Source organism: Morchella sextelata (assembly GCF_020137385.1).
Source record: "Morchella sextelata strain SCLS chromosome Unknown scls_7, whole genome shotgun sequence".
Classification (NCBI taxonomy): domain Eukaryota; kingdom Fungi; phylum Ascomycota; class Pezizomycetes; order Pezizales; family Morchellaceae; genus Morchella; species Morchella sextelata.
This window is the reverse complement of record NW_025408622.1, coordinates 742,376-767,902: the sequence shown is the minus strand read 5'-3', so window position 1 is coordinate 767,902 and position 25,527 is coordinate 742,376. Positions and strand designations below refer to the sequence as shown.

Sequence of the window (25,527 nt, the reverse complement as noted above, 5' to 3'; positions counted from 1 at the left end):
CCTCTATACCAAAATGTCTGCCCTCTCAGCTCCCGATGCACCCCTTCAGATTGAATGGCAGCCGGTGCCCCTCCAGCTTGATGCCACCGGGCAGACACAGCTTGTTAAGAAACCCAGGACCGCTCTACAGACCTACATTCCCGGCTGTGAGCCTGCCTGGCAGGATACCGACGAGATTTCCGTCCAACAGTTCTTCACAGAGCTCCAGACCTACCTCCAGCACAGCCTGCAGAATCAGTTGACCCGGGGCAGTCAGGCACTACTCCTTGTACAAGAGCGCCAGGCAGCACAGAATGCTCTGATGGTAGAGGCTCTTGAGTACATGAGGCATGAAGTCAACTCTGTACAGGAAGAACTCTGAAAGTATGCGGAGAGAGATGAACTGGGAGCCGATGCCATGGAGATTGAGTGGACAAACCCGGCAACTACACCAGACTTTGTTGCCGAAATACAGAAAGCCCTTGATGAAGGAAGGCTAGTGGTAGGGAGACCAGCAACTCCGGCACCAAATCCAGGCTCCAGGTCCTCGTCCAGGGCAGCCACCAGGACAATGCAGCGGAAAACCAGTCCCTTCGCAGCATTTCCGGTCAGATCCACTAGGAGAGTTGTCCCTATTGTCCAGCCAGCGGTGGGAGCATCTCCCTTACCTCCTAGCCGCTTTGCAGGAATAAACCCATTCCTTGGATTAGCAGACCGATCCTTTGACTATGAGGGAGAACTCTATCCAGGTGCAGGCCGAGGACCTCCCAGCCCGCTAGCCAGGAACCCCGGAAGGTTCACCATGTCTGGGGCCGCTCAACCAGCAGCAACCTCACCTTTGGCCAGCAATCCGGCACCAGTGGCACCTGTGGCTCCTCCTGCTGCGGCCGCCGCTCCCCCTCCAGCCAATGCACAGGGAGGAAGCGGTGGGAACCAGAACCCTCCACCTCCTGTGGCCCGTGCTCCTGCTCCTGGAGATCCAGACGGTTCTGACAGCTCAGACTCGGAACCAGAAGGTGGTGATAGAAAGGGTTGGCGGAGATATCTTAAGAAAAAGTTGGAGAAGCAACAAAAGGATTTGTTTGCTATGATGTCACAGCAGTACCGACTTCCGGCCGCCTCTCCCCCTTCCGCTTCCACCAGGGCCCGAGAGCCAAAGGCACCACCACCCTCCAAGTTCCAGGGCAAGGCAGAGCAAGTGGAGACCTTCATCCGGCAATGTGAGAATGTGTTCTCCATTGAGAGTCTGTCATTTACCTCTGAGGAGGTTAAGATCCGATATGCAGGCAACTTGATGGAAGGAGAGGCAGCGATCCGATGGTATGAGGCATACCACAATTCAATTGATCAAGCCTCCGCCAACCGTCTTGCCGGCATACCGGTGACTTTGGATCTGAGATGGAAGCGCTGGGATTCCTTTGTGGATGCTTTTAGAGCAGCCTTCGGTGAAGCCATCTCTCGAGATGATGCTGTAGCCCAATGGAATACCCTTACCCACACAGCCCGAGGAGGAATTGATCTCTTCCTGAATACTATTATTCAGCTGATGTGGAAGACTGGCTATGAGGGCCAGTTGGTGGATGATAAGATCAATAATTCTCTCCTTGCGGACCTAGGCATGAGTTGGGCTCTTTTCAACCCCAAGCCAAAGTCCCTGATGGAGCGGATAGCTGCTCTAAGAGAGCTAGGGCACACACATGAGAGGTACCAAGGGATGGCAGCTGAGAAAGCGCCCCCTCGGACCAAGAAGGATCCTCCCGCTCAGAAGGACCAGCAGCCTAAGAGGAAAAGAGAAGCTGCGAGCTCCTCCGGACCTCAGAAGACTCCTGGACCTAAAGACAAAGCGGTGGAACTGAAGGGTATCCCGGGGGATATTCTAGAAGAAAGAAGGAAAGCAGAAGTATGCTTGAAGGTATGACCTTCCGGTACTCCCTATTGGTAGAGTGCATAGACTGACTTGTGCAATAGTGCGGCAAGTCCAGAAACAAATGGACCGATTGTTGGTCTAAGGAACCTACTGTTGTCCGAGTGGCAGCAGTGAGGGTACAAAAGCGGAAAAGAGGGAATGGCAAGTCCAACTCTCAGAAGAAGGCTAAAGTGGCTGCTGTAATAGCAGAAGATCCACTTGTTGTACTCCCGGAGGCTACAGAAGATTTTATTTTGCAGCCTGAGCAAGACTCGGACAATGAAATCCTCTGGTAGAAAAATGTCTGTTCGAGTCTATGTTTACTAGTTTTCCTTTATATGGGTTTTGGGGTTTCTATGTTTCTCTTGAATAAATTATGATTGTGTTTCCGCCTATTTGATTGCTCCAAGCACTCTGAGGATGGGTTTAAGACCCGAAACAGCTGGTCTGTCAGTGCTCTACCAAAGTTACATTTGCCACAAGACACTTCCAAACCGCTACCAAAAATTACCACACATCATATCCGCTATATTACCGCTTGGGAATAGAACCAAAGGATCTTTTGATCTTAGTAGTGCCCGAAGCTATTTAGCTATGTTGAAAAGACAAAGAGAAACAAGTCCAGAATCCGCTGTTAAGCAAAGAAAGTTGGAACAGAGGCTTCCTTCTTTACCAGTACATGGAAAAAGACCTATACTGAAGGCAGGACTGTCATGGACGGTCAAAGGAAAGGATGAAGGCGCCCAAGGGTCTTTCCTGTTTGACACCGGTTGTACAGGAGCTATCCTCAACCAGAGTTTTGTCAGAAAACATGGAATTCCCTTAGTGCGGCGGGATCAACCTCTGACAATGTTTGATGCTCAAGGAGATGTCATGATGGGAGGAGGCGAGTATTACACTCACCCGGTCCGTATGGTTATGGGAGATCATAAGGAGACACTCCGATGGGAGGTGGCTACACTGGAAGAAGGAATGACCGGATACCTGCCAATTAGTTGGGCTAGGAAGCATAACCCGGACATCAACTGGGAACTCAACACCATGAGCTGGAGGAGTGACTACTGCAAGCAGAATTGTCTCCCAGCGGCCACCAAGATTGAACTGATCTCTCCGTACCAAATGTTGGAAGAAGAAGAGACAGTCTATCAATTGGTTGGTTCAGTATGGCATGATGAGGACGGAGGTGATATTGCTGAGAAAATACACCACCTATACAGGGATTGGGCTGATGTGTTCAGTCAAGAGAAGATTGAGGAAATGCCACCGCATTCTCATAATGATCTGAAGATCAAACTCTTGCCTGGCACCGCTCCCCCATTTGGCCCGCTGTACCCATGTTCCGCTCCAGAATTGAAGGCCCTCCGAGAGTACCTGGACAAAGAATTGTCTTCAGGAAAGATCTCTAGATCTAATAGCCCTGCTGCGGCACCCATATTGTTCATTCCTAAGAAGGATGGTACATTGCGGATTTGTGTGGATTACAGAGGTTTGAACAAGGTCACTGTCAAGGACAAGTACCCGCTGCCTATCATGAGTGAGCTCAGAGACAGGTTGTTCAAGGCCAAGATCTTCACAAAGATAGACCTGAAGAACGGCTTCAATTTGATCAGGATAGCAGAAGGTGATGAGTGGAAAACCGCTTTCAGAACCCGCTATGGACTGTATCAGTATAATGTGATGCCGTTTGGTCTATGCAATGCTCCCTCCGCTTTCCAGGCAATGATCAATGATGTGCTAAAGGAACTACTGGATGAAGGAGTGGTTGTCTATATTGATGACATCCTCATCTACTCGGAAACTGAGAAAGAGCATGAGCTACTGGTCAAGAAGGTACTACAGAAGCTTAGGGAAGCTAAGCTCTGTGCCTCGATCAGCAAGACATCCTTCCATGTCCGAGAAGTAGAGTACCTAGGCTACCACATCTCGGAAGAAGGAGTATCTATGTCAGAAGACAAGGTAGAGGCAGTTAAGGAATGGCCGGTCCCTGAGAATATCAAGGCAGTACAGGCATTCCTCGGATTAGCAAACTTCTATCGCCGCTTCATTGAAGGCTTCAGTAAGGTTTGCAAACCATTAACTGACCTCCTGCAAAAAGACAAGAAATGGTATTGGACGGCAGCACATGAACAGGCCTTTGAAGAACTCAAGAGGCTGTTCACAAGCGCTCCAATCCTCCTTCATTTTGACCCTAGTAGGAGAACGGTGGTCGAGACAGATGCCAGTGATTTTGCCAAGGGGGCGGTGCTCTCTCAGTACGGGGATGATGGGAAGCTACATCCGGTGGCATTCTATTCTAAGAAGTTCTCCCCTGCTGAGATCAACTATGACATTCATGACAAGGAAATGGGAGCTATTGTAGCCTCTTTCCGGGAATGGGAACACATGCTCAAATCTTGTGAGCAAGAGATCACGGTTTTTACAGACCACAAGAACTTGGAGTATTTTAATTCTACCAAGGTCCTCACTAGGCGGCAAGCTAGATGGTCTGAGGACCTCGCAGGCTACAATTTCAAAGTTGTCTACAGACCGGGAGAAAAGAATGGCAAGACTGATGTGCTATCTAGGCGCTGGGATCACCGCCTTGGAGAGGGAGGTGAAACTCTGCAGCCGGAGCCACAGATCTTTTTTAGGCCAGGTCAATTGGTTTTGGATCCTGCAAAGCTAGCGGCTGTCAGGGTGAATCAATTGCAGAATACATTCTTAGAGCGCCTATACACGGCTGCTAAAGAGGATAGTTTCTGGCAGGAATTGCACCGCTCCCTGGTTGAAAGGAAACCAAATTTGGACCAGAACTTGTCGGTCAAGAACGGCCTCATCTTCTATAAGAATAGATGGTATATACCCAAGGACAAGAAGCTTCAGATGGAAATACTGTCCGATACCCATGACTCTAAGGTGGCTGGTCACTTTGGCCAATTTAAGACACTTGAGCGGGTGAAAAACAACTTCTTTTGGCCCAACATGGATAAGGATGTTGAGGAATATGTCCGGAGCTGTGACAGCTGCCAGAGGAATAAGACCTCAAGACATAAGAAGTTTGGTATGCTCCAACCATTGGAGATACCCTATCGGCCATGGACTTCCATCTCTATGGACTTCATTGTGGGGTTACCGGAATCTAGTGGGTTTACAAAGATCTGGGTAATAGTGGACCGCTTTTCGAAGATGGCACACTACATCCCTCTTCCTACCCTCAATAAAACGGAAGATTTGGCTAAATTGTTCTTGAAGGAAGTTTGGAGACTCCATGGTTTACCTGATGACATAGTCTCGGACAGAGATAGCAGGTTCATTTCTCACTTTTGGCAATCTCTCATGAGCCTCCTCAATGTGAAGCTGAAGATGTCCACATCTTTCCACCCTCAAACGGACGGCCAAACAGAAAGAGTTAATCAGACCCTGGAACATTACTTGCGGAGTTATTGTTCATATCAACAGGATGACTGGGCAGAACTCTTGCCTTTGGCAGAGTATGCATACAACTCGGCGGTCTCTGAGTCTACCAAAGTATCGGCTTTTTATGCCAACTATGGATATGAACCCAGGACCAACTGGCCGGCCCCAAAGGAAGGAGTAGAATGGAACAATCCAGCGAGTGAGGTCATGATATCTCAATGGGAATCTATCTGGCAGGCTATGAACGCCAGCTTGGGTAAAGCTAGATTAAGGATGGCCCGGTGGTATGATGCTCATGCCCTGGCACCGCCTGAAATCAAGCCCGGAGATGAAGTTATGTTGGACCGGCGCAATGTGCAAACAAAGCGGCCTTTGGGAAAATTGGATCAGAAGAAGATGGGACCCTTTAAGGTCTTAGAAGCTATTGGTACCCGTGCCTACAAGCTCTCTCTTCCCCCCCAAATGGGAATCCACCCGGTCTTTCATGTCTCTCTTCTGGAACATTACCGAGCACCGGTAGATCCCGAGAGAAGAGTTCCTGTACCGGAGCCAGAAGAGATTGAAGGAGAACAGAACTGGGTTGTCCGAGAAGTAGCTGATAGCCGGGTAAATAAGAAAAGGAGACGAGTGGAATACCTAGTGCTGTGAGAAGGTTATGAAAACGAGGATGCTACATGGGAACCTTGGGAGCATCTCAAGAAGAGTGCTGAAGAAGCCCTTCGGGATTTCCATATGAGGTATCCTAAGAAACCCAAGGACAAGCGGATTGTTGGGGTGTAGATTTTTTCTTAGGTTTTCGTTCCTTGCATATCACGGAGTTTCTTGTCATATAGATTATATGGTAATAGAATGGTTATAGATCTCGGAGACCAAGATCCTGGAAGAGGGGAGTGGTGTAACGGAGCCATTTCAACTGTCTGGTGTATGAGTACACACAGGGCCCGGTTACATGCTGAGAGTTATTGTTAGAAGCCAGTTGCACGGTGATATGCAAGTACCGGCAGTGTGGTTAGCTACCAGCTGTCAGAGTAACTACATTCCGGGCGCTAGGAAGAGGACCTATTCATGGGAGCAATGACTGACGAGTCTATGCCTCGCCAGTGACTAGAAGACCGGCCAGAGTGAAGCTCTGATTGCCCGGTGATCCTCTAGATCCTCTGAGCATTGTAAGTCCGCCGAAGGGCAGGGACTATGCTAGGGAAGTCTACAATAAGCGAAAGCTCTACAGCAATGATTAAGCTTACACCTGAGCGGCAGCTCATTCATGCAGGTCCTCGGTTGTGTGGCAACCAAGGCTGCAGGTGTTACAAAGGCTTTGACTAAAGGTGGTTGCCTTGGGTATCGGAAACACCTGCTGACGCTTAGAGGAAAGCGGGGTAGTGGTGGTATTGTTTCCGGTACTGAGGGAAGGCCCACCGGAACTTAGTAAGGAGTTAGGAGCAGAGAATAGAAGCCTTCGGAGTATAAGTACTCAGGTTCATTCCCGCCCTTCAGTCCTGTTTTCTCCAGTCTTCATCAGAAAGAAAAACCAAGTTCTTATCGGTAGCAGAGCCCTTAAAGATTATTGAGTTCTAGCGATAGAATCTTTGAATAATCTGCAACCTGATTGTCTATCTTGCACGGCCGTCTCTATTCTATACAAATCTATTTCTCTTAGAAAGGACCCCCATTACACAAGGTTCTCAGGAGGGCGTCGATTGCCGAGATGGTTGGTCTTCCTCCAAATTGATTCGCTGAGAGTGTGCCTAGAATTTCTCCAGCGGTGCAGAGTCTTTGGGCCACTATCTTCTCCAGGATTTTGCTGAAACATTGTAGAAGGGAAATGGGCCGATAGGCTTTCGCTTCATGGTAGTTTGCTTTACCGGGTTTCGGGATCGGGATACACTTAGCTATTTTCCATTCCGCTGGGTGTACACCGTGCCGGAGCATAGCGGAGAACATGTCTTGGATTAGAGTTGTGTTTGCTTTGACTATTGCTTTAATAAAGGTGTAAGGGATGCCATCCGGGCCGGTCGCCGAGTGCGCTGGACAGGAGTCGATTGCTTTATTAAGTTCTTCGGGGGTGACTATGTCGAAGGTGTTGCTAAGGTCAAAAGAGGGGGGTCTAATGTTCAAAGGGGGATGGTCGGGGGATGTCCGTTTCGAGGGGAAAAGTTGGGCTCTTAGAGCTTGACACTTCCCCGCAAACGTTTCTTCACCTTGTATGGTTGGTATGATTGTGTCTCGTCTCCTTCCTGCGCTTAGGATTCTCCAGACTTCACTACCTTTCGCCTCGTTCATCGTTTTTTCCCGCTGGTCCGCTTTTGCTTTCCGGATCATGACTGTCCATTCTCTGCAAGCCTTCCGGTGTTCCTCCACGCGATTGGGTTTCCTTGTATTCCTCGCCTTCCTTTCTGCTGCGTTTACCCTTGCCTTCATCTGTTTCATCTCATCTGACCACCAGGAGTTGGCTCTTACCCCCTCCTTCGAGAGTGGTGTTACTATGCTGACTGTTGACCTGACCATTTCTAGGAAGAAATCGACAGTTTGTTCCGTATTTTCCTTGGTTTCCCATGCCTCTGCAGGGATGGAGATGTTTGACATGTGGTTCTCCAATAGCTTCCAGTCTGTTTGTCGCCACATTCGTCTTGGTACAAAAGGTGGTTTTTCCAGGTGTAAATGGACGGAGGTTCTCCCATGGTCTGAGCCCGCTCCGTAGGGTTCAGTGCTCCATCGTAGGTTGTGGTCAAGTGTTGGGCCTTTCACAAGTGCAAGATCGATGGTTGTGGGCCTTTTCCCTCTGTCTCTGGGGAAGTGCGTAAAGACGCCTGGTTCGTTCAGGAGGGTCAGTTTCTGTCGGGTTATCCATCGTTTTAACCGTGCGCCGTTGACGCGGTCTGCTCGAATGTTGTTTCTGTATTCATGTGAATTTACTCTGTACCACATTTGATGGTGGCAGTTGAAGTCTCCCATTACTAAACAGTTATCAAGGGTTTGGATTGTACTTGCTATTTGAGCGAAGGGGCCACTTCGGCCTGGGGAGTATATGTTTAGGATTTGGGTTTTCTTGGTTTGGATTTCTACCGTAATCGATACTATGAAGTTGTCATGTGTATAGTGGTGTTTTGGTTTAAGGTTGGCATGTTTGCGGACATATGTTGCGCATTTCGTATTGATATTGCTGGCTGTAAAAAGGTAAAAGAGATTTGATTCTGATGGATGTCCCTCTGTTGAGGTCCATGGTTCTTGTAATAGTAGGAAATAAATGCTCGAGTCTGTTTCTGCTTCTTCCACCGCCGCTTTGGTGATTAGTTCGCTCCGTGCACAGTTAAGTTGGTGTGCGAGCGCGGTTGTTCGAAGCCTAGGCATTATTCGTCATGTGTTGGTCGTCTTCGGGAACGGGTGTGGCTCCGACTGGGGCGGTGGCTGGTACTTGAACTATCGGAAGCAACTCTTGGACGGGTGCGGCCGGTGGGTCTTGGGCGGGTGGAGCGTTTTCCTTTCCTTTGTTGAGGAAACGGCGTTTGACTCTTTCGGGGCAAGCTGGATCCGAGGCCTTATGGATTCCTTTACAGTTCAGACATCTGATTGGGGTGTGGGTGCATCTATATCCTCCCTGGCATTGATTGCATGGGTGGAAGCTGGTGAGGTGATCTCCGGTACAATGACCGCATCTCCCATTGTTTTTGCATTTCTCCTGGCGGTGACCGTATTCGAGGCACTTCGCGCACTGGGTGTCTGGGAAGGTTGGGAGGAAGGCCTCGATGTGGCAGCTTCGGTTAAAGAGGGATAGGAACTTAACTCCTAGTGTTTCCATTGTAACTTGTCCTGGGAGCGCGATGACCATTGATGAGTGGGTTTTCTCCATTCGAGTCTCTGCTCTGGAGATCCAGCGGGGAACCTGGGCAAGTTGGAAGTTCTCTCCATAGTTGCTTCTAATTTCGGATGCTACCAGTTGTCCTGCCTCGACGCCTTCTCCGACCGTTGTGGGGATTCCGTGAATAAGGAACTTTGACCATTTGGAGTTTGCCCGGATAATGGCGACTGGTACTTGTAGGGTGAGGAGAGCCTCCTCAATTTCTTTGGCGTATTCCATTGCCTTTGTTGCTGGGGTGACAAACTTTGTTTCCAGGATAAAGTTATCCTTGGGTGTTCTCCTTGCTGAAATAAAGTGGCAGGATTCGTCCTGAATTCTTGCATTGACTACGGTCCTGATCTCGGAGGGATTGACGTCTGATGGAGCAGTGGTTTCAACAATGATTTCTCTGTTGATTTTGGTATATTCTGGCTTGAAGAGAGGGTCCGCTTTTGGCTTTGCGGACTTCTTTCTTCTCTCAACAACCTGAAAATTTCCTTTGGCAGGACCGGGTGCCGAGGCCACGGCGGCCCAGGTGCCTGCTTTCCATCCACGGGGTGGGGCTTGTTGGAGGGGTGCGGGTGGAGGGGCCTGAGGAGCTGCCTGAGGCGCTGCTTGGGGAACTGTTTGGGGGACCGCTGGGGGGGGCTTTCTCTGTCCCTGCGGTTGTTGTGGTTTTCGCTGTTGTTGCTGTTGTTGCTGTTGTTGTGGTTGCTGCAGTTGCTGCGGCTGTGGTTGTGGTTGTTTGTTGAGGAGAAGATGGATCGCCGAGTGCATATTGGTGATCATATTTGTCTGTGCCTCGATTTGGTGCTTCAGTGTATCCACTGTTCTCCGGAGTGTAGTCGTTTGCTCTTCGAGGATTTCAATCCTGTCGGAGGGTGGGCAGATTCGGCTGGTGGCATGTCTAATGGCCCAGGTGATATAGTTCAGGTCCGTCTGAGTGTGAGTGTCCTGGGGGACAACGCTCGGGTAGAGGTAGTCAATTCTCGGTTGGTATGGGTCGTTGTAGTCGGATTCTGTTGCAAAGGTCGAGGAGAATTCTTGTTCCTGAGCTCCGGATGGGGTTGGGTCGGGGACCGGGGTGTTCCTGTTCTGCGGGGGGGCTGTCCCTTGCTGGGAAGACTGGGTAAAAAAGGACTGGAGCGAAGCTTGCTGCGACATGATTGAATGTCCAGTTCTTCTGGCGGCGTAGAGTGATGTTTCGGAAAGGTTTCTTTTCCTTCCTTTCGGGAGGTCAAGGCTGGAGAATTCTTCGCTAGAAGCCAGTTTTTGTGGTGTTTCTTTCGCTAGGAACAACAAACGCGACCGTACGATCGGGGACAAAGTGGCTCAACCTGGTATGGTATACCAGGGTAAACCGAAGGGAATAAAATAAAAGTGTTTTCTTGAAGCGAGGTTAACTGTTAGGGAGTTCTTTGCGAGCCTTAGCGAGCAAGTAAAGTACAGAGGTTGCATAAAGAGAAAAGAAAAAGAAAGAGAAACAAGAAATCACAAGACAACGCCCCCCTTATATATCCATACCCCATCCCAATGCTGACTCATACCCTCGCATAACAGAAACAGAAAGAACATAATAGAAACTCGCTTTACTAAACCCAACCACACTACATAATCCTTCTCCCTTGTACCCAGACAACTCACATAGCCAATCCGACTAGCTGCCGTTACAAGGAAACTTCCCCATTTGCTCCTATAACCGGCTTATGTTCTTTCAACCACCAGTTCGGTAATATTGCATCGATGCCAAGTGGGAGAGGGGCGATCTCGAATGATAACTGTGTTTGATGCCCCCTTGAAATTATAATTAATGGTTGTGTAAAGGCGTGTCCCGTGCCTTTCATAACTTCTCCCGTAAATCCAAATACCCGGGCCGGGACGTCTCGTTTCACCTTCGGGACCTCAAAACTATCAACAAAAACAGCAGACAAAACAGGACCAGTTGCACCAGTATCCAACAACACCTTACAAGGTAAACATTTTTCCGCAAAACAAAGGAACTGACTAACGATAGGTCGAGGACCGTGAATAGGTTCCTCCAAAATTTTCTGTTTTTTCTCCGGTTGGGACGCTCTCCCTTCCTGCCTTTTTCTTTTCATATTTTTTTTGTTATTTTCCGTCAGTGATAACATAGCAATCTGGGGATACTCCTGACCTGACTCATCAGAGTCCCCTTTTAAAAATCCTCGTCGAAATCCATCTCAGATTCCGATCCGTGTTCTCGCACAAACGCTTGCCCACTGGTATATTCTGCCGCAGCCGTAGCAGCCGGCTTCCTAGCACGGTGTCTCATGCGCTTCCTCGGAGGTTGGGGTTCCGGTGGTTCCATATCGTGGTCGCCATCGTCATCGCGGGTACGCTTTCGGGAGAAAGAGGAGATAGATGCACTGCTGTTAGCATCTGAACGACACCACTTCCAAAGATGACCCTTTCGGCCACATCGCACGCAGGCTCCATCGGTCTTTCGCTGTTCTCGGACCGGCTGTGGAACTCCTTTAGTGGCTTCGTCGTAGTCGTGGTATATTGGCTTATTCCCCGACTTGTTCTTGCTGGTGCTCTTTTTATCTTGCCCTTTTTCTTTCTCCTCTGTCTGAGCCCTCCCCTTAATCTTAAACCCCTTCTCCTTTTGCCGCGAGTTCCCACCATTGTTCGACTCTCTTCCTTTCGACTCCGCTTTCCCCAACATCTTCATCTGCTCTTGATAAGCCTCGTGGGCCTTGCCGGCTCGTTCCAACTGTTGGATGTACTCGGAGTCGTCATCGGTTGGATCGAAGCGTGAGTGGCGTTCTCGGATTTCATTTGGTAGCCCTTGGAGCAGGGCGGCGCGATAGGATGCTCCTTTCATCTGAGCATGCTGATTCATGATCTCCATTCTCGTCAGGTAGTCCCCGATGTTAGCAGAGTACTTAAACTGCTGCATCTTCATCGCGTTCTCCATAGCTTCCTGAGTGCTTAGGAAGCGCTTTCTCATCTCCTGACGGAACCGGGTCCAAGTAGCGTAGTCCGCGGCTGCCGGACCTAGCATCTTGGTCTCGATATATTCCATAAACCATTCCTTTGCCAACCCACATGTATACGTTCCGGCGAACAGTACTTTGTTCCGGTCCGTTCGGAACTTCTTTGGCTTCTGCTCAAAGTAGATCTCGCACTCCATGAGCCAATGTCGCAGGTTATGCTTCCGGGCATTATCGAACTCGAAGGGTATTTTGGCGAGCGAATCTACCATGTCCTCGTCTTCAGGCGGCGCCGAATTCCGGTTCCCGCCTTGGTTCCTTCTCCAATTCTTCCGACCGTGCGACCATTCACTGTTATCGTCGTCATCGTCGTCGGAAGGTTCTGGGTCTCCCCCAACATTTCCTCTTGGTGGGTTTTGTGGAGGTTGATTCCCACCATTCCCACCAACTGGAGCAGCTCCCACCGGTCCTCTGCCACTATTGCCATGCACTGGGCCGGCATCCTCCGGTTGCCTGCCTCCATTTCCTCCTACTGGACCAGCATTTTCTCCTACTGGGCCAGCATTTTCGGGTTTCTTGCCATTGCCAACAGGAACCGTTCGGGGTGCGTTAGGGTCTAAGGGAGCACTAGCCATGGAAGGTGCTACTGACAGGTGTTGTCGCAGTAGTTCCTCCATCTCGGCTATCCATTGGTTTCTTATCTCATCGGACTGTTTGAATTGCGCAAACATAGCCCGTTGTTCCCCTTTCTCCTGCTCCCGCTCTTCTCGTACCATCCTCAGCTGTCGCTCCGCTTCCAACAGTTGGTTCTGGGTAATCCGATGGTTGCGATCCAGAACCTCGTGGTCGGCGGCTCGTGCGGTTTCTTGCATTTGCTGGACATGGGTGACGAGCTCAAAGAGCGACTCAAGATGTTGTTTTTGGGCAATGGCTTCTTGCCGTGCTTTCTTGTCCAGGATTTGCCCACTCCCTTGGACCTGTTCCTGGAGGTTTTGTAGCTGCTGCCAAACGGCCTGTCCAGCTGCACCAAGATACCTCATTTGTGCCTCATGGGTATCCAAAAACTCCTGCATATTCCTCACAAACTGGGCTTGAGCAGAGCGTTTACTCGATTGCCTAGTTTGTGTGGAGGGTCCTCCCGTAAGTAAGGGATCTGGGCTAGCAGCCCTCGATATTACCATAGAATCTTCCCCTCCGGCCTCCTCCGTTACGGCCGAGGTATCTATGAAGTAATTATCCCTTCTGGTAGTCATTGTAGTAGGGGATAATGATGATAGTTCTTTTTTTTTGAGGTGACTTCGTTACTCCAAGTGAACTTGTGAGTAACAATATACTGTGAGGGATGCGTACCAGACCACAAGAGTACACTACGCAGAGCTCAGAGTTCGGCTAACAGCTACAAAGGTAGAAGTCTCCAAGGTCTCTTCAGTCAACGTTGAGTATGATTCTCCTTGATCCGATACGGGCTCCGCGAGCTACGTTATCAACAAAGATTCACTAGAGTTAGCGTGTGATGTTCGACCGTCTTCGACGTAATAGTTCAGGTAGAGTTCGAAGTCACGATAGAGTAAAGTATTTCAGAAAGTATAGTCAAATAAAGTTGTAACTCGCGTATCAACGATTTATATTGTTAAGACTCTGATTTCGCCGATGATCCTTTGGCTAGTCAGTGAATGACACAGTATTTATATCCCTCGCTTATGTCTCGAGGACTCAGTCTACTGATAATACAGAATACACTCGGGGCATGCCCGAAACCCTGAAAAACAACCAAGAACATTTAACTCCTAAATCCGTAACCCAAACTCCTAAATCCACTAAAACCCCCCAACCTATTTATCCACTCTAATGCACGTTTCCCAGTCGATGTTTCTTCTCCATCGGTCGTCTGGTGGATAATCGTCAGTGTTGGCTGCTCGTAGGTCTCGGACTGCAAGGCTACCTACTCAGGCCTCTTCCCACATCGCTTTCCCACATAGCAGAGTCCTCTCACGCCAACAGGTACCGCCGATAGGTACTCGGTCGGCTGGTAGCTTGCGCCGATTCGCTCCGGGTGGTCCGATCTTCGATCCGATTGATTCCAGCTGTCCCTCATATATCCACCGGTCCAAAAGCACTCCCCTCCGGTGGTTTGATGCTCCGGGGGTTATTATTGGGGTCGAAAACGTGTTTTTTAACTAGGAAAACCGCAACTCCGCATTTGGTCGCATATTGATCGCACCACACCTCGTGGGTGCGAACCGGAGTTGATAGTGGTGTTGCCATTAGTATCAAAGGGTATTGGGGTATCTACTAGCCTTTCTCTCACTCCCGTAAATGCTTGGCATGCCCGTAACGGATTCCAGCTGTCCCTCATATATCCACCGGTCCAAAAGCACTCCCCTCCGGCGGTTTGACGCTCCGGAGGTTATTATTGGGGTCGAAAACTTGTTTTTTAACTAGGACAACCGCAACTCCGCATTTGATCGCATATTGATCGCACCGCACCTCGTGGGTGCGAACCGGAGTTGACATTAGCATACAGAGGGTATTGGGGCATCTACTTGGCCTTTTCTCTTACTCCCATAAAGGCTTGGCATGCCCGTAACAAATAGAGACGGCCGTGCAAGATAGACAATCAGGTTGCAGATTATTCAAAGATACTATCGCTAGGACTCAATAATCTTTAAGGGCTCTGCTACCGATAAGAATTTTGGTTTTTCTTTCTGATGAAGACTGGAGAGAACAGGACTGAAGAGCGAGAATGAACCTGAGTACTTATACTCCAAAGGCCTCTATTCTCTGCTCCTAACTCCTTACTAAGTTCCGGTGAAGCCTTTTCCTCGGTGCCGGAAACAATACCACCGCTACTCCGCTTTTCTCTAAGCGTCAGCAGGTGTTTCCGCTACCCAAGCCAACCACCCTTAGTCAAAGCCTTTGTAACACCTGCAGCCTTGGTTGCCACACAACCGGGGGCCTGCAAGAATGAGCTGCCGCTCAGCTGTAGCTTAATCATTGCTGTAGAACTTTCACTTATTGTAAACTTCCCTAGCATAGTCCCTGCTCTTCGGCGGGCTCACAATGCTTAGAGGATACAAAGGATCACCGGGCAATCAGAGCTTCACTCTGGCCGGTCTTCTAGTCACTGGCGAGGCATAGACTCATCAGTCATTGCTCCCATGAATAGATCCCCTTCCTAGCGCCCGGAATGTAGTTACTCTAACAGCTGGTAGCTAACCACACTGCCGGTACTTGCATATCACCGTGCAACTGGCTTCTAACAATAACTCTCAGCATGTAACCGGGCCCTGTGTGTACTCATACACCGGACAGTTGAAATGGCTTCGTTACATTAGCTACCATCTGTTAGAGTAACTACATTCCGGACGCTAGGAAGGGGATCTATTCATGGGAGCAATGACTGACGAGTCTATGCCTCGCCAGTGACTAGAAGACCGGCCAGAGTGAAGCTCTGATTGCCCGGTGATCCTCTGTATCCTCTAAGCATTGTGAGTCCGCCGAAGGGCAGGGACTATGCTAGGGAAGTCTACAATAAGCGAAAGCTCTACAGCAATGATTAAGCTTACACCTGAGCAACAGCTCATTCATGCAGGGCCTCGATTGTATGGCGACCAAGACTGCAGGTGTTACAAAGGCTTTGACTAAGGGTGGTTGCCTTGGGTATGGGAAACACCTACTGATTCTTAGAGAAAAGCAGTGGTATTATTTCCGGCACCGAGGAAAGGCTCCACCGGAACTTAGTAAGGAGTTAGGAGCAGAGAATAGAGGCCTTCGGAGTATAAGTACTCAGATTCATTCTCGCCCTTCAGTCCTGTTCTCTCGAGTCTTCATCAGAAAAAAATATCAAGTTCTTATCGGTAGCAGAGCCCTTAAAGATTATTTATTTCTAGCGATAGTATTTTTGAATAATCTGCAACCTGATTGTCTATCTTGCACGGCCATCTCTATTCTATCTTATTCTATCTTCTCTTAGAAGCGATTTCTGTTACAGCCTGCATGAATGAGCTGCCACTCAGGTGTAAGCTTAATCAATGCTGTAAAGCTTTTCACTTATTGTAGACTTCCCTGGTATAGTCCCTGCCACTACCGGCGTATCTGTAATACTCAGAGGATACAGAAGATCACTGGGCAATCAGAGCTTCACTCTGGCCGGCCTTCTAGTCATTGGCGAGGCATAGACTCGTCAGTCATTGCTCCCATGAATAGACCCCTTTCCCAGTGCCCAAAATATAGTTACTCTAACACCTGGTAGCTAACCACACTGCCGGTACTTGCATATCACTGTGCAACTGGCTTCTAACAATAACTCTCAGCATGTAACCGGGCCCTGTATGTACTCATACACCAGACAGTTGAAATGGCTCCGTTACACTTATGCTCTCTTTGGATTCAAATAATTATCATATTGAAGGGGTTGATATATTGGACCAGAGATAAAGGTACTAAACCAAATAATTAACTGTTTATCGCATTTGACTTCCTATTTTTCTCTGGGTTCTTGATACTGCAATAATTAATTCTTTTATTATTGCCTCTGTATCGATCCCTTATTCATCAAAAATGGAGCTCTGTTGGTTACATTACGGTTTCATTTACACCAGTCTTTGCTTCTAACATTGTCTTAAACGGTTATCAGGTGATTAGCACATGGTGAGACAAGAATGAAGTGATTAATCAATCAATCAAATGCTGAGGCAAGAAGTAGCCAGCCAGGGAGGAATCACCTTCCCTCACCTAACGGTCGTTACTGCCCCCATTCAAATCCAAAAAGGTCCAATATTTAAAGCTGCACCTCGATATATGCCCGGAAAACCTACCAGCTCTCGATAAAACGGCTGTCACCTTGGAATCATACTTTGGAATATTTATCTATAGTAAACGGATGATTTCAACAGCAATCTTAGATGTGAACTTCCACTCCCCTCGTCTGGCACCACCTACTTCTTCTCGTAGTTAAATTTTTTTTCTATTATTGCAGTCAATCGCGCGCACGAACGAAGAGATACTGATGCTCCTTGACATACCCAAGCCACTCCAGTCATAGGCTGTCACTCGTTGTCTTCTAAGCTAAATTACAGGCATGTACGGCCGTAAGATACTCTCGTTTTATTGTGAGTATCGGTACCCTATAGTGTGAGTATTGATTTCATGACTCGGAATTACTACATAATGCACCTATACCGCTCCAAAAGCAGTGATCTTAAACAATTCTTAGTAACTCCAACAGAAGACTTTCTGGAGCGAAGGGGCACAATATTCACGTGCAGTTTGCTGTTAAGCTGGTTCCGGAGCGTACCAGTAAATAAATAAGGCTTACCTGTCACGAGGAAGTATAAATACCTATATATTGTTCTATAGGTAGTGAAGGGTTTAGTTACTGAATCAACCACAGAGATAATTTTAACAAGCATATCCCATCATTATTCACCAAACAAGTACCAAAAACACACTCAACTAAGCAGAATAACCATCTTCAACCTGTAACCTCTAACGCCACCACCCGGACCACCCTCGTATCTCCTAAACACTATAGGAGCAGAGATATCCGGAAGCCTCGATATTCCAAAATGCATATTATCGGGCCTTCTCCCCGACCCGTCCTTCAACTTAAACTCACCACCCAGCAAAAGCTGCGCAAATATAACCTTCAACAGCATCGCCGCATAAAACCTGCCCGGGCACCCATGCGCCCCACCCCCCCACGCCAAAAACTCCCCCGACGTCCCCGTCAACTGAACCTATCACCCATCCCAGCCTCCTCCCTCATCTTCGAAAACCTGAACCCATCAAACGTATCCGGGTCCTCATAAACGCTCGTCCGATGTATCGTCGACGACGCACCCACAACCCAGGCACCTTTCGGTATTTCCATCCCGTCAGAAAATGTATATGGAATCATGAACTTCCGCATAACTGTGCCCAGATGCGTTCCGTTCATCCTTGCGCTCTCACGGAGGACACTATCTAGCCTGCGCATTCGCACCCAGGCCTCTTTGGTCTCTTTCACTGTAGAAGCAGTGCCAAGCTCCTGTGCGATCTCTTCCCGGACTGGGCCTTGGAAGTGAGGCATTGCGGCGAAGTCGTGGACGCAGTGCGTGCCTGCGACGGCGATGGTGTAGGTTCCCGCAGTGAAGATAAAGAGGAGCTTCTTCAACATTATCCCGATGGAGGTGTCTGGAGGACATGTATCAATAACCCACTGGAATCCGTCATCGGGCTTAACATCCCTTCTGTATTTCCCATCCTTCATGAGATTTTGGCGCTCCTGGAAGATGGGGCCGAAATAGGACATGCACATGTCCAAGGGCTTATTCCGGAATATAAACTTATTGACGAAAGGCCTCAGCGTTGCCGGAATGATCTCCAATAGCTCACTGTGCATTATAACTCCCTCAGCATAGGCTATGATATTATCCAGCAGCTCCTGGTTGCGTCACAGCGGCGCTCCAATGATAGACCGACTGATCCCTCTAGCAGCAAGCTGTATGAAAACCTCCCACACGGGCACGTCAGTCCACTCTTCACCAATCTTCGTCTTCTCATCCCACGCCATCTTGACCTCCTCCACAGCCACAGGCATAAACTCCCAGCACCTCGCGGACAGCTGCTTCAACACAATCTCCGCGAATGGCGGGTCCGACGCGGCGTCCTTGAACATGGTGAACTGTGTGAAGAAGAGATCATCCAGTGCCGCGCTGGACGAAGCAACATTTTTGGGAAGCCATATAAGTTCGTCGATAATAGTGGGCTTGTTCACAAAGACCATCCAGCGACTGGGAGAGCGGATCTTGAAGGGTAAGCCTCGGACTCCGTATTTGGCCATGCCCTCGCGGATCAGGTGCGGGGAGTTCTTCATCCAGTTGTAGGGTGCTATCCAGGGGCCTAGGAGCCCTGGTGGGACGCCAATTGTGGGGATATCGAAGTCTCCGAGGCCGTACCGAAGGTTGAGCCAGAACCAGAGGATGGGCATTACAGCAAGTACGCCATATTTCCAAAGTCCGGCCCCGGCAATAGAACCCACTGTATAGATGAGGGTTTCTACGATTGCCATTGCATTTTGTAAACAAATTGGACGAGAGCGTCCGGTGGAATGCGGCTTTTGGTGACTGAGTCTTTTACAGGCCGAGCCACCGGTATTTGAGGGAACATTCTGACGATAGGATCGAGGGCGTAAACAGAGCTTTTATAAAGTTGATAGTAGCCCCATTTCTTTTGAGGTGATTAGAAAACATTAAAGTGAGCGGTCGATTTAGGTTGAACGTAGAAAAGCTTGAGTCTGAAACAGAAGTCTCCCCACATGACCTTGCAGTCTTTTGATTGTGAAAGAAACAAGGATACTATCTGCGGAGTAATCATATATCGGTGACTGCAATTGGGTGTGTAAGTACATACTTGAACTGACGATTTGTAAATCACCCATGAAACCCTTTGATGTGCACCTTGACCAACCAGGATAGACAGGAAGTTTATGCACAACTAACTGTGGATCCTGGAGCGCCACTCTCGCTTCTCTTAAGCGAAAAAAGCCAAAAAGACCAGGATCAGACGTCATTTCTACAAGCACAATGTATGCCTATACTATGCCCGATGTTCTCTAAAGTAGATTCAGTGGGTGTTTATGTTTCATATATTGAAGCGGTCACTCGCTGCCGAGATAAGTATTCCTTCTGCTCGCGCCGCTCGCGCTCACTAACGTTGAGATCTCTACCTTGGCCAGTCACGTGCTTCAATACCTGCGAGTGATGGGCTATGACTAGGCGTCTATTTGCGAGTGACGGATCACATAGCATAGCCGCCCAAAAGGGCTGGGCGCCTCCGCGAGTCTTGGCGACTAAATATCATTTCCAGCCGGTTAAAACTATGGGCGAGTTGTCTAGCGGTTAACCGGACAGGTCGTCAGCTGAAACACCGTGGAGTTGTTCCTTCGCTTTAGAAAATGCTGGGCTCAAACCAGTTGGAATAAAATAAGGCATGCAGTCATAAATCTGCAGCACCTTTTATACTGTTTACATAAACGTCAACTTCACAACCAGGAGGACACCCAAAACTAGCGAGGTCGCACTTGAAATACCCGGGCGGTCCTTCCCGACTAGCGTGGCCACCACGACACCCTTTCTGTCACATCAAGGGATAAATTTGGCGATTCGCCAGAGCCTTCGCAACAGATATCATTGGCTTGCAGGCGTATTTGCTGCAAAAGAAATTTAGTCGAGCACATATCTATTACGTGGATTGAGTAGCCTAGGTATCTTGTAGAGTGGGATATATAGCACATTGATCGATGATCCTCAGTCTGCTCTACTAACGGGCCGGGCCCAGACCGCGCGGAGCCGCTGCAGACGTCCGGTGTGCGGTGTGCGTAGATCAAGCTTCCCGATACCGAAGTGAGGCTTTCAAGCATGCAGAGACTCTCTCTCTCTCTCTCTCTCTCTCTCTCTCTCTCTGCCCAAGCACGAACACCACGGCAGAGCAGAGACCATAGACGAAGAGGATGTTATCGGCACTAAATGTGGGGGTTGCCAATTGATACGAAAGAATATCTCCACTAATGTCCTAAGGAAAAAGAATATCCCCGTCCATCCCGTTCTTGTAATCATCCAATAAGAAAAAGAAAAAAGTTGCAAACAAATTCAGTCCCAATAAGTCAAGGCTCATCATCGCAGTCCCTGCCCAACAAAAAAAACACAAGATATATAAAGAGATGACAAAAAAAAATGAAAAAGCAGTCCGCCGGGTACTATCGCGACATACCACCCCAATACCTACGCTTCGCTCAATTAAACAAATTTTTCAAAAAAAAGAAAACGAAAACAGAAACGGAAACAAAAATAGGTCCTAGTTCGCCCCAATCCCCTGGGCCATCGCCGCACCCTCCGACGCTCTCCCGCCACCCATGCTTCTCGCCCTCTCCCTTATCCTGCGGCCCTCCATCAAGCCGCGCAACCCCCTCTTCTGCAGCCCAATGACACTGCTGACCCCGCCTCTCCACGCCTCTGCATTCTCGATAGCCTCGGCTCCCACAAACCCATCCAGGTTCCTCCTCGGTGCTGCCAGACCGCCATAGATCGCCGCACCACCACCCGCGGCCATCGCCGCGGCATTGAACACGGCCGCAGCGTTCTTACCGTCAAGTGCTTGGTGTAACCGCTCCACGACCGCTTCGAGAAGACCCTCAATGCGGTACGGCCGCGCGATCTGGAGGAGCGAAGCCAGAACCTGAGGGCTACTCTGCGGGTGGGCCGATGACGGGAGAGTGGACGTGTAGAGGAAGTGCACGAGCGCCAACAAAGTCTGCTGCGTATGCGGGAGATAGAGGATCCTTGGTCGTTCCAGCGGATTGAACTGTGTTGTGGTCGGGGGTTGAAGCTGTAGGTCTTTGCCCATGGGCTGCTGCTGGTTGATGGACAGCGACATATGCACCCTGCTCTGGCCCCCGGGAGACGGCGGTAGCTCTTTATTGGATGCGTTAAGTAGCTCGAGGAAGTATGGGCCCCAGCGGCGAGAAATGATGCGGGAGTTGACGGGTATCTTCTCGCCGCTCATGGACAGGAAGTCCATATCGGCCATCTCACGCATGCCGAACACAAGACGTCCTAGTTCCTGGGCCTCGGGAGAGAATGCACGCTGGAGGGCAGGGTGGGAGTGCATTCTGGGGTTTTCATAGAGTCCGAATGCCTCCAGCTCAACCATGCAGACATGGGTAAAGTTGATCCGGCGGTGATTGTAGTCTTCGACGAGAGACCGGCTCTTGTTGCCCAGAATTAGAAATGCATTTCTCTTGCTCCACAGAATGCCCCGATTCCATGAGCCCTGTGCAAAGACCTGGCCCGCATCAATGCGGGACCATATAAGTGTTTTGAGATTCAATGCCCAGAGGGCGTACTCTTGCTTGCTACTGGTCAGGTAGGTGCCGCTCACAACAAAGTGATCGTCCAAGACTCCGCCATTGGGAAAGCGCAGACCCGGGGGTGAGTACTGCCCGTTCATGGGCTTCTCCGTCAAACTCCCATCCGGCAATCGTATCTGAAGCTCCAACTTCACGTCCAAGAAATTGTAGTTTGAATAGATGAGCATTGCATTCGTCTCCGTCGGCACCGGAGGCGCACCGGGAACGGCTGGATCGTTATCCGCATATGTGCCATTGGTGCTGGACTTCTCGTTTCCCTTCTCGATTCCCTTCTCAATTTTCGCACCGATCATTGACGACGTCAACCCTCTGCCCAACGGCGCCACGACCGATCTATACGCCCCACAGGACCTATCCAGCGCCCTCGTCGACGTCCACTTCAGCGACCTCAAATTGAAAACATTAATCTCCTCAATATAATGATTCGCCGAGTCCTGCCCGCCCACAACCACCATCTCCGCACCCCCGACACTGTCAAGCCCCAGCCCGCCCACCACCGGCGCCGCAGCACTATTCGCACTCGTAAACGTCGCGCACGTCGGCAGCACCGTCGCGCAATGCGCATACCTCCCTTCCGGCGGGTCCTGCGCCGGTATGAACGTCCACGTATTGGTCTGGATATCAAAGATGTGTATATCACTCATGACCATAACCTCATTCTGGCTGTCGGGGCCCGCCGACACCGACGCCCCGCCTCCACCGCCAGGCGCATTCATGGTCATACCCATACCGCCGGGCCCGCCCTGCTGGCTGGTGGCCGGTGACATACCGCCAAAGCAGACCAGCTTCGTGTCGCCAAGCGCGCACATGCTGTGGAAGTAGCGCGGACGCGGGATGTCGCCCTTTGTGTCGAGGCGGACCCAGACACGCGTGATGAGGTCGAGCGCGTACATGTGGCATGTCAGCTGCGGGGTTGTGCGCGAGAGGAGGCGGCCGCCGAAGGCGTAGAGGGTGTCGCCGATGACGGTGGTGGAGGAGCCGACGAGGGGGGGGGGCTCGCGGCCGCTGGTCTTGAGAATTGTAGACACGAGGGAGGAGAAGTTCTGGGAGGTTTGGGGCGGCTGGGCAGTTGTGGGGGTGGAAGAGCGGGGGGTGTTGGCGGTTGAGGGGGGCTGCGGGTTGGCCATGATGGGGGGGGGGACGGGGGAGCTGTGGGTGCGGCAAGGCTGGCGATGATAGGGATGCAACGAGTGCTGGAGTGGAAATGGGTATGATGTTTATTCGGTTCTAATACGGCGGCCCAGTGAGTAACTCGAGTATGGTAAAGATATCTATCCGAGGCCGAGGGAGCACGCAGAATTCTGGCGGTAGTTAGTGGTTGGTGGGGGGAGATGTTCGGGGGGATGTTCGAGCCGGGAAAGGTCCAGGGGCAGGAGGCACCTTTCTTTTTCGCCAGGCACCCAAAGCGAGCATCGGTGCAGGGGACAAATCCCCGAGGGCGATACAACTCATCCTGATCCAGTACCTAGCAGCTAGTATTTATTAGACAGCGTTGGTACAGCCCTTAGTACTAGATAGCGCGAATATTAGCAGGTTGATAGTAGAAGTGCTACCAATTTGGTCAATAGTAACTCTTCCTGGCAATATTCGAGTCTATTTCCCTCCTCCGCTACTTCTTCCGTACCCCGGAATCGGCGTCAGGGGCGCCCCATAACTTCACTGCCAGGTTTCTTTTTTTTTTTTTTTTTTTTTTTTTGACAGGTGGATGGATGATAATAGATATGAACCCCGTATATACGTCACAGGGACAGCTACTCTAGAGAGCATCTTCTTTTTTCCCCTGGTCTTTTCTTTCGCATCATGTAAGCTCTCTCTGTATCTCACAAACCCTGTGGCGAAAGCGAAAAAGCAACAACAATATTAATGTCTGAAAAGCCTTTTTTGCCGGACATATACAACCCCGGATGCCACTGCGCCCAGCCCTTCCACCGACATCTGGGTCCCTCGGAGAAAATAATTGTTGAGAATTTCCCGAGATCTAGATACTGGTAAGGGACCGTGTTTTGCGGCGAGAAACGCTTGCTCCCTTGTTAGGTGTGTAGTTGGGAATCACCATTTCCCCAGGAAGAGTACCAACTTCCGCCCCACAATTCAGTAAACGCCTCGAGGCGAATTGTTCGTAGACTTCAGCTAGTCAATAATCTTCAGCTAGCCATGTTTCCACACCAGATCCACGGCGCCTAAGGAGAACCTACTTGGTAACGCCGTGTCCTAGTTCAGGAGATCGCCGTATTCTTCACAGATGATAACGGTGTGTATGCAGTTATTTATCCGCATGTAAATCCTGGAAATGAGGAGTCCATAATCTTAAAACGCCCAAATGGCCATTAAACAAGGCCGTATGGTGATGGAAGAGGCTGAAATTCTGGTGAAAAATTTTCTATCCTCCCGAGTTATCAAGGCTTGCAATTGTTTGAGGCGCCAATTGCAAGTCAGCTGGTTTACTGACTTATTCCCCCAGACACCACTAAAAAGTAAGACTGCCCCCATATTCGGATAGTCGACGGAAAGCTGTTTTGTATCTAACTGTCATTGTTGGTGGTGGCGGCGGAATTGCCTAGTCTCCCAAACATCAAGCCAGCTCTCATGAAAGTAAAAACTGTTAGCCACCTTACATGTAGTCAACCACATCGCCGAGTGACATCCCATGACCCCCTTCCCGCTCACCTCCACTTCCCACCACCTCCACTCCCCACCACCTCCACTTCCCACCAACCATCCGGGTAACCCCCTCCCGCTCCACAATCCCTATCGAAAACCTTAATTCTCAGCCTCACTTCTCTGCCCCGCCCCGTCCCGCCACACGCACAATGGCAAACTTCGACGATCTCCCGCAGCGCAAGGTGCCCGCCGCCTCGCCGGCGCCGCCGCAGAACTTCAAATACCCGCAGTTCCCAGACGGCATCCCGCGCCCGCTCTCTCCGGGGGAGCTGCCGAGTAAATACAAGCCGGCCGAGAGAAGGTAACCATTCAGCCCTGGGGGGGGGGGGGGGGCAGGAAGGGGTGGAAATGGATTGTGCTGATTGGGTGTAGGGTGAGGGTAATGATCATTGCGCTGCCAATTGCGATTGTTACCAGCTGGGTGTTGTGGAATCGACGTATGTGCCTAACCCTCCCTCCTCCGGGCGAGAGCCCTTTCTTTTCTTTCCTTTCCTTTCCTTTTCTTTTCTTTTCTTTTCTTTCCTTTCCTTTTCTTTTCTTTTCTTTCCTTTCCTTTTCTTTTCTTTTCTTTCCTTTCCTTTTCTTTTCTTTTCTTTTCTTTTCTTTTCTTTCTTTTCTTTCTTTCTTTCTTTTGCCCTTGAATTGCAGTAAACACTGGATGAGAAGCACATTGACGTTGAACTTGATGTAATCTAGTGGTCAAAGGCGAGGAGCGGAAGGTTTTGGTCCGCCACCCTCCTACTCCGAGTCCTCCTACTCCTTCTGTGGACTCGGGTAATACGGGGCCCACCACAGCATAAAGCCAGCAGTGCAACCCACTAGGGGAAGAGAAGATAGACGTCTTTGGTTTAATACCGCTGTAGAATTACACAGTGCGGTCCCAAATGGT

The 25,527-nt window shown here is 49.8% G+C and overlaps 7 protein-coding genes across 7 annotated transcripts; 2 read left to right on the top strand and 5 right to left on the bottom strand.

Annotated features, from left to right (window-relative positions):
* Positions 1 to 13: 13 nt before the first annotated feature.
* Positions 14 to 361, top strand: H6S33_011890 (uncharacterized protein; the record flags this gene model as incomplete). Its single annotated transcript, XM_044843242.1, has 1 exon — positions 14 to 361. The coding sequence occupies one exon, from the start codon at positions 14 to 16 to the stop codon at positions 359 to 361; it is 348 nt and encodes a 115-aa protein (XP_044695558.1).
* A 10,422-nt stretch (positions 362 to 10,783) lies between these two features.
* H6S33_011889 (uncharacterized protein) lies at positions 10,784 to 11,215 on the bottom strand (the record flags this gene model as incomplete). Its single annotated transcript, XM_044843239.1, has 1 exon — positions 10,784 to 11,215. One exon carries the CDS (start codon positions 11,213 to 11,215, stop codon positions 10,784 to 10,786), a length of 432 nt encoding a protein of 143 aa, XP_044695557.1.
* A 77-nt stretch (positions 11,216 to 11,292) lies between these two features.
* H6S33_011888 (uncharacterized protein) lies at positions 11,293 to 13,323 on the bottom strand (the record flags this gene model as incomplete). The annotated part of the gene is made up of 1 exon (XM_044843238.1): positions 11,293 to 13,323. The coding sequence occupies one exon, from the start codon at positions 13,321 to 13,323 to the stop codon at positions 11,293 to 11,295; it is 2,031 nt and encodes a 676-aa protein (XP_044695556.1).
* A 4,475-nt stretch (positions 13,324 to 17,798) lies between these two features.
* Positions 17,799 to 19,121, bottom strand: H6S33_011887 (uncharacterized protein; the record flags this gene model as incomplete). The annotated part of the gene is made up of 2 exons (XM_044843237.1): positions 17,799 to 18,444; positions 18,508 to 19,121. The coding sequence occupies 2 exons, from the start codon at positions 19,119 to 19,121 to the stop codon at positions 17,799 to 17,801; spliced, it is 1,260 nt and encodes a 419-aa protein (XP_044695555.1).
* Positions 19,122 to 20,905: 1,784 nt separating this feature from the next.
* On the bottom strand, positions 20,906 to 23,104 carry H6S33_011886 (uncharacterized protein; the record flags this gene model as incomplete). Its single annotated transcript, XM_044843236.1, has 1 exon — positions 20,906 to 23,104. One exon carries the CDS (start codon positions 23,102 to 23,104, stop codon positions 20,906 to 20,908), a length of 2,199 nt encoding a protein of 732 aa, XP_044695554.1.
* Positions 23,105 to 23,248: 144 nt separating this feature from the next.
* On the bottom strand, positions 23,249 to 24,626 carry H6S33_011885 (uncharacterized protein; the record flags this gene model as incomplete). The annotated part of the gene is made up of 7 exons (XM_044843235.1): positions 23,249 to 23,278; positions 23,358 to 23,449; positions 23,806 to 23,955; positions 24,031 to 24,101; positions 24,173 to 24,188; positions 24,505 to 24,534; positions 24,593 to 24,626. 7 exons carry the CDS (start codon positions 24,624 to 24,626, stop codon positions 23,249 to 23,251), a joined length of 423 nt encoding a protein of 140 aa, XP_044695553.1.
* Positions 24,627 to 24,787: 161 nt separating this feature from the next.
* H6S33_011884 (uncharacterized protein) lies at positions 24,788 to 25,438 on the top strand (the record flags this gene model as incomplete). Its single annotated transcript, XM_044843234.1, has 3 exons — positions 24,788 to 24,939; positions 25,011 to 25,075; positions 25,335 to 25,438. The coding sequence occupies 3 exons, from the start codon at positions 24,788 to 24,790 to the stop codon at positions 25,436 to 25,438; spliced, it is 321 nt and encodes a 106-aa protein (XP_044695552.1).
* Between the last annotated feature and the right edge of the window lie 89 nt (positions 25,439 to 25,527).